The sequence below is a fragment of the Pieris brassicae genome, chromosome 6, assembly GCF_905147105.1.
Source record: "Pieris brassicae chromosome 6, ilPieBrab1.1, whole genome shotgun sequence".
In the NCBI taxonomy this organism is placed as follows: domain Eukaryota; kingdom Metazoa; phylum Arthropoda; class Insecta; order Lepidoptera; family Pieridae; genus Pieris; species Pieris brassicae.
Window position 1 is genome coordinate 18,382,721 of NC_059670.1, and position 14,391 is coordinate 18,397,111.

General features: G+C 33.8%; 1 protein-coding gene across 1 annotated transcript; it reads left to right on the forward strand.

Annotated features, from left to right (window-relative positions):
* Positions 1–12,833: 12,833 nt before the first annotated feature.
* On the forward strand, positions 12,834–13,704 carry LOC123710645. The gene has a single exon (XM_045662678.1). It carries the CDS (start codon positions 12,834–12,836, stop codon positions 13,500–13,502), a length of 669 nt encoding a protein of 222 aa, XP_045518634.1. The 3' UTR covers positions 13,503–13,704.
* Positions 13,705–14,391: the final 687 nt, after the last annotated feature.

The following is a 14,391-nucleotide window of genomic DNA, read 5'->3' on the forward strand; positions in this document are numbered from 1 at the left end:
TAATGTAAATTTAAACAAAGTTATAATGATGATTTATTTCAGAAAGACGAAAATATTCAATCCTCGGGGATCGCGCGGGATAATTAGCGTCGTTTTTCACAATGGGACGAATATAAAGCTTTGTCAAGAGTAGATTAAGGATTGGTGAAGAGTGTTCATGCGGTAGACCCATGGAGTTCCTTATATTAGAATGCTAGGTTTATTATTTGCCATCTGATTAAACAAATGGTATTAGTTAATATTGCGTACCTATACTTTTTTATCAGGTTACCATTCTTTTTTTCATTTTTTACGAATTTATAAATAATTTACATTTGGCAAGTACAATTAAAAATTAATTAAATTTTAATTAAAACTCGAGTTGTCTTACAGCTTGCTAGACATCATTTTATTCCACATTAATGAAATAAATTGTTAACATGTAATATTAACTAAATAACAGGTTCAATTTGTAATAAATATATAGATGATATGTTATGAAATAATAAAAATATCAATTTTATTTTTAAAACCAAATTTACACATCGTTACGCACATATGCAAGGCACAGTTATAATTATTTCACGCATTAAAAATCATTGGATACTGTCAATTGTAATAATATACAAATGAAAATTATAATTATACACAAATGCAATAAATAGAGGAATAAGCGATATGGCGTAGCGTATAACGTATAGTTTTCGGTTGAAAATATAGCACACACATATTTTTTACAAAATATTTTAATTAATACGCGTGGGTCAAGACTGTGAAAGATTTATCAAGAAGAAATTTGCATATGTTAAAGATGACGTTAGGTCACCCTAGTTGTAGTAAAAAAACCCTCATGCTCATTGTACGAATATTGTATTACATACATAACTTGCGCATACATTCTTACAGTGATTCAAAGTTTTAGGTTCCTTTGAATCGTGTTTTTGCCTTTGAGATTTTGAAGTTTTTAGACTTTGTAGACAACTATTTTGAGTTATGTGAGTGAAGTTACGAACATACTGTAAAAGCAGTATCAAAGGCTTTTAAAGAATGAGGGAATGAATAGCTTAAATAACTATATAGTAGTAAACATTCTACTAGAAGTTTTTAACATGGTTCAACATTAAGTTAAATAGACATTGTAAAATAAAGGTTAAAAATCGCACATAATACATATCACATCCTGTAGGTTCTAAAAAAGTAATAAATAGTATGAAACAGACACAAAGAAAGTATTTCATCTATAGCTTAGTTTATAAGCTTATAAAAGCGAGCACTTAAAATCATTACACGTAAAAAAAACTTCAATATGCGACCAGTGTGTGGTAAAATTGATATACTAAATTCAAATTTATTTAACAGGCTGAGCGAGATGATTTTTTTAGGTACTACGGATCCCTGGGTGCCAAGAGACGTTAATGAAAATGATTAGGCCTATTTACAATTTTCACGTCGCCCTCTGTTTCTAACTGCAATTAACGATATTCTATTTAAATGGAAATAAATTACATTTTCTACATCTTTATACCAGTATAATATTTTACCCCCTTCTTCAAATAACAAATCACTCTAATTACACTGTTTTCACGAAATTACAATGACAGAATAAATATATATTTAACTAATGAAGTTGGCGGATTTTTGATTACGTTATCATAAATATTTTCACGTAAATTATGTTTAGACCTAGTTCCCATTATTTACTTCCAGCTTCCACTTATTTTTATTTTCTATTTGTAATATAATGGTGACCTGGTTGTTTTATCTTTTTATTTATTAAATTATTTTCACAAATGGAGAATAACGAAACTCTCTCAGAGATAAAAAGTTAAGATACAATTCAATTAATAAACATTCGGGTCAAAGAAAATAACGTTTTATTTTCTCTTTGAGCGAGTTTTACGTCGAATTCTTTTAAGTAATCTAGACAATTAGCATAATTACTTAATTAGCTAAGATGAACTGTGAAGGGAGACGAAATGAGAAAAATTAAGAGCCGGAACAGAAATCTGTGGAGTTGGGTGTAATTTAACTTTTACAATACAGTTTCGGTCATTGTTTGTGGAGCCTTTGCTTACACGATAATATTTTATTTAAACGCGTTAATATCGTACTCGTAGGTAGATTCGTTTATAAGGTTAGACCAATTATTGTGCAAAGAAAATTCACAATATTGTACAATTACTTACGTAGAGTCCTTCAAGAAAGGAGCGAACCAATTATTAAATGGCCGGCAACGTACTCGCGAGCACTCTAGCATTGGGAGTGTTCTTGGGAAGGCAACATCAGGTAAGCTCCCTACCCATTTACCCTCTGCTCTATAAAAAAACGTATAACTGTATGTTTACATAGCAAATTGGTCTAATTTTGTTTTTTCCACTAGCCACATTTTCTTTTTCCTTTGGAAACTCTTGAGACTGATTAAGAACATTTCACAGAAATAGATTAAGGTTGGCTCGATTTTGTGCGTAGTATTGAAAATAACAGAAATAAACCACGATTTTTGGAATTCGTTGTAAAACCTCGTGTAGGATTTTCGTTAAAATAAAGATAAATTTATTTGGCAGTGACACACCATCAAGCCGACTTGAATTATAGTCGGTGTGTGAGGGCCTCGTAAATATTTCACTTTTTAAAAGAGGTCACAACTCACGTTGCAAAGAAAAAATATTATTTTAAAAGGCCTCGGAGTTTGAAACGGATTCCTGTCATTCTTTTTTAGAGGAATGTCAAATACGTTTCGTTTAAAATTCCAGCTATTTGCTTTCATAACATTTGTTTAAAATTGATAACTGAATAAATTAAATATAAAACAAGTGCATCTCCAGCCTTTTAAGCGTTTTTTTTTGGAAATTCAGTGGGCAGCTTGTTCCACGATGTGCGAGGTAACAACTACCTTAAAAATACTCAAGCTCAATTTTGGAACAGATGTCGAGGTAATGATGAAAGTCAGATGAAGACATAATCCGAAAAACTCTTCTAAACATTCTCCATTGTAAATATGGTAGAAGATGCAGAGATACATTAGGTCTCTACGCATCGGCATATAACATATTCGGTTGTGATAAGCAAAGATAAACTTATAACATACTTTATTTTCAATAGCCAGAATTTGATTTATAACGTCATAAATTGTAATGACATCTAAATCGGTTCCTACTGTCGCACTTTTTACCTTAACATTGTAAACCAATGATTATTTTTCTATTATCTTTGATTTATTAGTTATTTTTTTACTAAAGTATTGTAATATTATTGCAAGGAGATTACGCTTCAGTGGATAGAGAAACAGTGACCCATTTCTGTTCCACGGTCACAAAAACGTTTGTATTTAAAAAAACTGTGTTAGGTAATAATTCAGTCGACTTAGCGCAATTAGTAAGTATAACTTATATGAGTCAAAAAAGTATTGGATTAGACATAATTCTGTTAGATTTAATTAACAGTCTTGGCTTTTAATCTTCCCATGATACACGAATAGCTTTTAGGTTTTTTTTACTTGGTACCGGAATGCAAATATGTCAAGAAAAAAAAATATTTTCTAGTTAAATATTTAATTCTTTATTAATTATGTACTATATGTTAACTGATGTTTCATTTAATTTTTTGCTAGTCTGTGGAAAAGACGCTAGTTATGGCCTGTCATTTAAATTTTAATACGAAGATTTTTATTCGTTAGAACATTATGGATTATACAAGAAATAGCATAAAAGTGATTGATTTCAAGTAAAATAACCACATATATATATATATATATATATATATACCCTTGCATTTTCACTACTAGGCATACGTAGGCATGTGGGCTATGGGACTTCACACAGTTCGTATCCACGGTAAAAGAACAAAAATTGCAGATGTGTTGGCGGTTAGAAAAAGAGTAACGAGTCAAAGCACGTTCTTCTCGAATCACGAACTCCCAGTAAAAGTCAGCTGGTTTTTTAGCCTTTTGTTTCACAGTTTAGTATGCAGCCAGTGTTGTAGCTAATTGCAGCTGGCGTGAATCCAGCCTAGCTAGACTATCACACTATTCTTAATCAACACATTTTACCTTACTGAATATATAAAGTAAATGTATCGTTAAAAGACATTTCATATATATTCTATAGTTCTATGTGCAAATTCAAATTTGGATTGTATTCTAAAGAATACTCGATGATGGACATATTATTTATTTTATCCTATAGTATTGTTGTATTGTATTGTAATCAAACAAAACAAATTTAAGGATGTTTTCCGGTCTAACAATTTTTCGATATAGGAATCATTCTGATACAAAACGAAAAATTTTCAGTTTCCGGACTAATGGCTATGCGTAGCTGACAAGCGACCTCTTACCGTCAACTTTTGTAAATAAAGCAATGCAGGTGCTATGGGAAAAATGCAGTGCGAAATTAAGGTTATTTTTATAGAACGGAGTAAATGGACAGCAGGCTCACCTGATGTGGATATGATGGAGCTATGGGTACCAAGTAAAAACCTGATGCGGAAGTTTCGACTTTTTTAGGTACACACGGATTTACTTAAAAATACTTTTGTGTTTTGTGTCACTTGATAGGCATTTAAATACGTACCCTAACATTAAAAACCTTAAGCGATATTCAGACAAGACTCGTGGTGAATATGAAGCTTCTAAGCGCCCTAAAATAAGCGAGTTAACTACAGGTCGTCGTTGCCATTTTTGTAATAAGGTAGAACATTTAAAACAACACTGTTTATTGTTACGTAATAAAAATAAAAATGAGGGTACCCACCCTAGCATGTTCTTATTGCCACAAACTTGGACATTCTGAATCTACTTGTTTTACAAAGCAACGAGAAGAAAAATTAAAAGATTCTAAGCCACAATCAAAATTGGTAAATGTTTGTTCAAACATACCATGTCTATAAACATGTATCAATAACGATATAAAATAAAACTCAACTAAAACTAATTATTGCAGGAATTATTCAATCTCTGCAGATAGCTCTGTCTAAATATTTCTCGCTTGGCTTAGTTCTATTGTGATGGTTTTGTGACAAAATTACCCGCTTTTAGAACTAACACTTATACAGAATACCATATACCCCAAGAGTCTATATTAAACAAAACAAGCTGCAGGACAGATTTGTAATTTCGCTGCCTTGTCACTCGGTACTTTGCCACGCCAGCTTGTGTACTGGGAGAATAGATTACCAAATCATCAAAGGATCAAAGACATAATTCGCCATCGTCTCTGTTTAACTGATTCAAACAGACAATCGAAAACAAAAAAATCGAAAATTGTATGACACCGACGAATACCATTTTGTAATTTTTTGTATGGATTCACAAAGTATAAATTGTAAAAAATTGCAGACTGAAATGGATACTTTCAATTAAGGCTGATTCCCGTTTCTCGTGATTAAATAATAAATCATTGATACGGTGTCGTGATATTGTAAAAACTCTGGAGTCACGCCAACATCTCGTGTTTGCTTCCTACTGCTATCTCTTAACATAATGCTTGCGACTTCCATCTTCCTTTAAAAAACTGTTTGTGACAATGGGAACTATTATATAAAATTATTGTAATTTCAAATATCAACAAAAAAAATTAATCTTGAATCAGTATTGCTGGCGGTCAAGATTGTACGATCAGATTTCACATATAACTCGTCATATATAACAAAACCTAGCGAAAAATGAGTTTTATTATCCAAAGAATAGAGGCTATTAAAGCGTGAGTGAATAAATGCTGGCTGGAAACAATTTATGTGTTTGTCTAAGTTGAGACTTTAGGGTCGTTACTTCGCTCAAGAGTTTAAGGTGCTGAAGTATGCTTGAGTCGATACGGGATGTTTAAGTTGAACGTGTCACAAGTGTCGTATCTAAACTTTTGAGATTTCAGTTGAGACTTTTTGAATAGAAGTTTCTATGCTCTATGGCGACAATGTTTAAATTTTTTCCATTGTGAGTTAATTTTTAATTTAGCACGTAAATCCATAAGGACGTCGAATAAATATATTTACGTAAAAGGATAATATATGAAAATAGAATCATATTTTTTGCTTACTATAAATTTGATTAGGGCCTCTGCCACGCCCCGAGAGTCTACTCTAAAAGGATCGGAATGAAAGTTAGAGGAGAGACTTTTGTTTCGCGGTATATTATTATAACAAATATCCTCAAAGTAACAACAGGGAAATGTTTACAATTATTTTTACTAAAATAAAACAAAAGGGTTCCATTTCGTCAACCTATTTTTTCAAACATTACCAAAGAATATAAAAGTCGTCATTTATCAAGTTACCAAAAAAACATCTGTTGTTTTCCCTTTTCCATTTTCTTGTAAGGGAATTTCTCTGAGCAAGAGGTTTATATATAGAGTTTACCTTAAATGTATATAAACAATAAATTCATATAAAATTGATCAACCATAAACAAAGTAATTTTATGTATTAACATTATATATAAATATATATTTCGGAGCAATGGCGCTGGTATCATCTGCCATTTTCATTATAATTTATAAACATCAAAGTCAAATTAATTCAAAACCGTTATATGGTATATTTTAATTGGCAATATTAATAGATCTATAAATTAACGAATATCAGATTGTCTTTAGTAATTTCATAGCCACTCCTTCGTAATATAGGGCTTCAAACAACGTTGCAAGTTTAAAGTGTGTTAACTCTTTGATATGAAGCAATTTGATAATCGAACATTCCTTTAGGGTTCGTAAAATCCAATTAATATGCAACAAAGGGCCTTCGGCTTTAAAATTACCACAGACTTCCGCTTAAAGGGCGTTAATGAAGGTTAAAATTGTATTCATATAGTATAGTTTTGCGTTACTTACGTTTTACAAAATGTGTGCCAAAAGTGGTAACCATAGCAACTTAGTCTAATCTTTAATCTAAAATGAGACATCCCTTGGTTCCCGAATTCGATTCCCGAACAAAAAATGATTGTTTCGTCTTGGTAGATACATAACATCAATTCTTAACGTATTTCGTATCTTTCGTGTTCTACGCGATACGCGCACGCACGTCTAACAACATTCGAGGAAGTCGATATTATCAACCTACCAAAATATTATCTAAATATTTAAAAACTATAGTAATTAAAAATTTAAATGTCTACAAAAAAATACAAATTCAAATGATCACATTTAAAATTCCCCTAAACAACCGGCAATTTTTTTCACTATTCAAAAGTTGATTGACAGGAAACAGCGGGACTTTCTTCTCATTAAATACTGAAAAGAACTTAATTGCTGGGGTTCCGAAGTGAATCAAAGGAATAAACCACCATTAAAGGGCTGTAAACGAACTTAGGGGAAGTTTTCTTAGACCTTTTGCACTCCATACCGCTAAACGGGTTTGTTATTTAGAACTTAGAACGCTAATACGCGAATGTTCTAGAATTTATATAGCTTTTTTTTTCTTATTACCGTCTGTGGTTGTGACTGACTATATAAGCTAAAATAATAGATTCTTATCGTTGTGGTAACTATGGATTCAATTATTACATTTAATTTAAAAAGTGGGGATATATAAAGCTGTTTCTAAATATTTAAAAACCCTTAATTACGAAATTTGTGATCCACAGGCATTAGACGTAGACTTTAAATAAAATTCTTTCACACGCGTTTCATTCTCACACACTAACATATTCACACATCCTAACACATATTCACACACTCACAACGACTCATAGTTTTCTTTCGTTGCCTACTTTACTTTAGTTTGTTATAATCTCTTTGTATATTTTGACCGTGAAGGCTGGTGGTCTGTTATTAGATGCCTAAATCTAGATCTAAAATCCAATTTTACGTATTAGCCTCTCACAAGGATGGTCAATACTTGCAGCATTTTAAACTGTAAAATGCAATATTGGAGGTAAAAATACTTTATTATTATATATGTATTTGTTTTTAGTTCATTTATGTAAATAATAATAATGAAAGTTTATATATGCCCTGTAGAAGCCATCATTAAGAAATATACACATTAGAAATCAAAATTGTAATAACATATTTTTAATAATAACTAGCTGCCCCCGCGAACTTCGTTTCATTTTATTTTACTTAGCCTAGTACATACCAACATGGAACATTTTGCTATGCTACCCCGGTTCGGTGAATATTTTTCTATATAAACCTCAGAGTTCAAATTATATTTTTTAATTAACAAATAAAATATAGGTGCTAATAGAAGAGGAGTGAAAATCATAAAAATTTTGTACAAAAAAATTAAATTTGGGGACACTCCTTATCCGTAGGGACATTACTGAATATACATAAAAAAATCTAAGAATCGGTCGAGCCATTTCGGAGGAGTATGGGAACGAACATTGTGAATTTTATATAAGGATTACAGAACTAGGATGCTTTAAATAAAATAGTAACTAATTAAATGATTAATAAAATATTTTTTATATTATTAAAAAATAGCTAACTAATTTAAACATAACACAACTTATCCCTTATCTCCAATTTAAAACCAAGTAATTTGTTTCGTCAAAAACAGTTCCTCTTCACGTGCAGACGAAACTACAAAGCCTAAACTTATAGCTTGAGAGCTCTTTAAAAACACCAGCACAAGTTCCCACAATAGCCTTAAAGTTAGTCATAAAGTAGAATCCTTTACTAGTGCACTAACCTAGAGGAAAGTTAGACATTTAGCTCGTAATATGGCCGGAAATTGAATCTTGGAACTCGCTTCTGACTTTAACTTCAGCTGAATGTTTTACCGGTAATGGCTAATGCGTTTTGTTAGATTTATTGTAAAGATTTCATTTCTATACGTGAGGAATCTTTGGAAAATGCATGTGGATTTTTTGATTTTATTTTGTGGGTACGTTTAGCTCATAATCTGGAATGTAACATACATTGCGGTGATGTTGCGTATATTTTTTTTAAAGTATGAAACTAAACATTCGTTACATACCACTAAGTATGATTCCCGTTAGCCAAAAACGTATTATATTTGACGTACGGAACTCATTCTTAGCGCTAAATCTTGAATCAGACTTAGAGCTAGAATAAAAAATAAACAACAGTCTGGGCAAAAGTAGGGACCACTCTAACTAAAACTAAAAATGCAAATTTTCTTATAGATTCTGAATTCTGGTGGATCAACATGTTAAGCCGTCGGTTATGTATATAATCTGAAGATATGAAATGGATATTTGTCCCTTGAGTGTGTTATAATATAGCCAAAGTCAAAATCGTTTATTCATATAGGTAACACTTTTTTTTTATAAAATAGGGGGCAAACGGGCAGGAGGCTCACCTGATGTTAAGTGATACCGCCGCTCATGGACACTTTCAATGCCAGAGGGCTCGCGAGTGCGTTGCCGTCCTTTTAAGAATTTGTACGCTCTTTTCTTGAAGGACCCTTAGTCGAATTGGTTCGGAAATACTTCAATGGGCAGCTGGTTCCACATAGCAGTGGTGCACGGCAGAAATTGAAAAACGCTCAGTCGTGGAACGTCGGACGTCGAGGTGATACGGGTGGAATTTTGTATTTTGCCTCGACGTCCGATGCTGAAACTCAGCTGCAGGTATTAAGGCGAACAACTCCTCTGAACACTATCCATGGTAAATGCGGTAGAAGATGCAGAGTGACCCCACATCTCTACGCAACGCCAAAGGATCGAGCCGCTCGGAGAGGGATTGGTCATCGACGATTCGAACCGCTCTTCGTTGGATACGGTCAAGTGGAAGGAGCTGGTACTGGGGAGCCCCCGCCCAGAGGTGATAACAGTATTCCATGAGGGGGCCGTATTTGCGCCCACAATGTACACTTATGAACGTCAAAAAAGAAATACATTATAAATGCTTCTAATTTTACATTTACTGCCAGTTCTCAAATCTAGGACGTATAACGGAAGAGAAGAACTGGCAATAAACTCTCCACACTTTTTAATCGCTAAGATATTTGTTTTATACAATGTGCGTGAAATAAATATACGAATTCAACACTGACCAGTCACGACAAGTAGCTCCCGTTCACGAGTATGACGCATGGGCAGCCATCGGCCATAACCTATGACCTCTTTTAAATTTATTTTTTGTTGTAATAAATGCAATATGCATTATATAACCGTATTGTACGTACAATCAACCACATGATTATTTGTCAATTATTACCAGTAGATGTTTACCGGAACTTGATTAAACCAATTTGCAGCGTTAATTGCATTACAACATCATTATCGCGGACTATTCGTATGTCAACAGTGGTAACCCATAAAGGCTGGTTGGATACAGAGATGACATAACAGGCCGTTTTCAACAAGCTTACAGAGACTGAAAATTCTATCGAATCACACGTCGGAATGTAATCTATTTTACCCACGCGACCACCTTAAAAATATATTCGTATTGTGATTGCTATATATACAGATTCTTCATCTGGTTTTTCGGTTTGACCCAAAGGAGCTCAGACCACTGTCTTTTTATTACAACACAACGGAAGGTAGTAATTTATTCTAAGTTAAAACAAATCAAAGCTTATAAACATTTTTTTCAAATTATTAACATAGCTATCTTCATGCTCTTGAAACCGTCAAACGGGGGATTTATCCCGGTAACAAGTTTCTAAATTTAATATGAAATACTCCAAAAAAAAAAACTAATTTAATTCGCTATTCAACGTCTAATAATCTATATTAATTTTTTTTCAAGTCTCACTTGATCAAGAATAATAACTTACATAAAAAATTTTGCATGGATTGTTGTAAAAAAACAAGTTTTATTTCTAAAATAAACTTTAATTTGTGTGCAAGACATAACTTATGTAAGCTTTTATCAAATATAAACAGAATTTGTTCCCATCAATCGTTGATCGCATCAACGTCGTAATAACCGAATTAGTAGGATTAATGACTCATTACGCGTTCTCGTCAGAAACGAATGGATCACTCAACGCAAATTGCTATTGCCGCCACAACTACGATTGAGGATAGTCCTTGTATTCGATGTTCCAATTTCAATTGCCTCCTAACTTATGTCATCCTGGTACTTCAAAGTTTAACTTAACTTCTAGTTAAAATATTTTACTGCTACTTGTTATATTTATTAAATAGAGGCAAAAAAGGGAAAGTTTATTATTAAATATGTTTAATATTATTTTATTGTTTTTATTATTATTAGCTACCAATATAACTATAAAATAATGGCTGAATTGGGTTCTATCTCTTGACAGACATGTTTGGTCTAAGCTGAAGACGCTGATATTTGAAATATTTCTTTAGTACAAATATTTTTAGTAATAATATTTATAATGCATTTTCATTTATGTTACTTTTGTATGGGTCTTTATAATTAGAATTATTTTGTATATAAAAGAGATTATATAATAGTTTTAAAGTCAAGTATCAAATGCGGTTAGAAACAGTAGGTTTTTGTAACTCTGTCCTCAGTTATTATTTGTATACAGTACAAATACGACCCTTACCGAGTATTCTGTTGTATTCAGAGCGAAAATAAACAATATTTTGAATAGGGACATTATGTAATCAATGTTTTATTCAAATAAAAAATATTGACTTCGTAGATCGGAATTCTGTTACATTTCAGACACATTATTAACTTTTTTTACATTGTTGTCGCCATAGCTAGATGTATTTGTTCGGTATTGGTCCATAGTTCAACTAATTTGTAGTTTTTCTTATTTTTTCGCGCTATATTAGTCGTTGAAGAATTTGAAAACTCACTTTAGAGGAATGGGATATTTGAAAAGTACGAAAAAGTTTCTAGATAGACCTTTTAACCATACCCTTTCCATCTATTTAATTGTGATCTTTGTAATTATACTAATACATATTTTTAAATAGTCATTACATTTTTTTATTGTATTTTCGATCCTAGCGTTAGTTGTGATTCATGATTGTTATAATTAACTTTTATTTTTTTATACATATTAATTTTTAAAGTGTACGCCTGATAATTTTATTTTTGTTAATTTCTTACTAGGGTTAGAATCTATAACCTTAGTAGGCTTGCCTGAAATAGATCGTTTGTTAGTGATAAGGCCGCTACCCTTTATCCTTAGAAGTGTTAATAAAAAAATTAAGAAGTATTATAAATAAAAACAGTGTGCCTGACGCATGCCGTCGACTTTTTGTGTCTAAGGCAAGCCGGTTTCCTCACGATATTTTCCTTCACCGTTAGAGCGAATGTTAAATGTGCACATAGAAATCGCACGCTAAAGCCACTAGGCCCATAAGAGTTGTTGTTGTTTAATATATGCAATACAATTTTTCAATTGCTTAAGAATTTTTTATTATTGACGGACCAGCCGAAGCTTTTACCCACAATTGTTTTAGCAATAACCCAAAAACGGTCCGTGGAGGTTTTATTGTTAGAGAAATTCGTATTTCGAAAATATCAATTGAAAAACGACATAAAAACTAATATGATTGACCGCCCAACCGTCAAAAAGGCTCGAACAATTCTGATTGCGCAGCCCTTTCATAGATATACCGATTATGCTTACAATGGCTTACATCTATGCCGTTTTATGGAGCTTGTAATAGATTGGCAAAACGGTATTTTCATAAACTAACTGGATTTTACCTCGTATAACGTGAATAAATTTCTCTTTGTATTAACTAGATGTGAGCATAAAATATGATTTTACTTAAACGGTATTAATTAGTATATCTTAATGACACAAATATGTTATGATTTTGTTTGCTTATTAAAGATTATTTTATTTATACTTCACTTTTTTACATGTTTCATTGATCAGTTTCGATATATATACACGTTAACAGTCATATAGAAACAAATTTTATTTTACAGGGAATCAAATCAAGCCTTTTTTTATTTCCACACATATACATCAATTATATTATTATTGCTAGCAAGCTTGTAACATGCATGTTAAACAAAGTTAAGCTAAGTTGGAAGACTGTTGTAAATTTGGCCCTAGGCGACCTGTATCGTCTCAAGTGTGAGACTAGGGCAGGTGGCCGATGGGCTGAACTGGTCGGACCGGCAAGGAGGCAAGCCAGGGAGGCCACCTTTAATAGATGGGCCCATGATCTGGCTATGCCTAGGGCGGGAGTACGCACCGTGGAGGCGATTCGCCCATGCCTACGGGAATGGGTGAATCGCCCGAGTGGAGCCGTGTCCTTTCGGATGGCGCAGATACTGTCTGGGCATGGGTGCTTTGAGCGGTATCTGCACAGGGTGGCGAGGCGGGAAACCCTTCCCATCTGCCACCATTGTGGTGCCCCAGAGGACACGGCGGAGCACACCCTGGCCGATTGTGCCACTTGGTCGAGGCAACGCCATGACCTAGTGTCGGTCGTCGGGACGGACCTCTCGCTACCGAGCGTTGTTGCAGCAATGCTTGGTAGCCAAGAGGCATGGCGTGCGGTGGCCTTCTTCTGTGAGCATGTCCTGCTGCAGAAGGAGGCTGCCGAGCGTCAGCGGGAGGTGCGTGGCGATGGCCGAAGGGGTTGTGCTCGGCGGCGGCGAGGCGGGGGTGCGGGGGCAAGACGCGAGGAGCGTTTGCCCAACAGTATCCCCCTGCGCCGTCGCTGAGCCCGTATGCAGTCATATTCGCCTGAGTTCCCTGGGTTGAATGCCTAGTGCGACCCCCGGGGGACTCAATGCGGTGCCAGACGTCATTCATTCAGAATGAATGTGTCCGGCATAGCAGGCGATATGGAGGGCTCAGGAGGAAATTTTAGTGGGTCGGGTTTCTCCCCTCTGATTAGCAGAGGGATAAGAGTTAACCATCCCCACAGTCCCCGCGATAGCGACTGCATGCGCTCGCGGGCCTGCAGCTGTGCATTTTTACCTCCTTCATAAAAAAAAAAACAAAAAAAAAAACTGTTGTAAATTATATCAATATAACAAATCAATAAAAGTATTAGTTAAAAAATAATTTTATGTCTCTGTTGTCAAGCAATCCCAAAAATATCTAAAAATATCGTTCATACATTTTTTTTAAATTAAAAAGCTGTACGTGAAATATCTTACTTGACCGCCCATAAGCGTATTTCAAGCGAAACGGAACTAAATCAACAATTAAAGCAGTCGTCGTAAACCATAGCTTAAGTAGAATGAGAAGTTTATACCTTACTTAACTCATACTTAAGTCTTTAAAGCTTATTAAGGTTTCTTAACACCCTAAATGTAGCGATGTTAAGTGGACTAACTAAATCTACTGTTTAAAATAACAAAAGAATGTTTTCTATAGGAGCGCTTTGCATATTTGGGAATTGTTTAGTTAATAATATGTTTTGTCCGTTGGAGCTAATAATATTAAAAATCCAGTAAAAGCTTCAATGGGCTTCAGGTTGCATCCGTTTCATTGATCGTGTATGAGTGTACGCACATATACAGAAAGCACATTGATGTATGACAGGTTTAATCCTGTAAAAAGTCAGAAGCCGGATGATACACCATGGCTTCAAAATTTCAGTGG

Coding starts and splice junctions, on each gene's coding strand:
- LOC123710645 (XM_045662678.1), top strand. CDS start 12,834: ATGTTAAACAAAGTTAAGCTAAGTTGGAAGACTGTTGTAAATTTGGCC.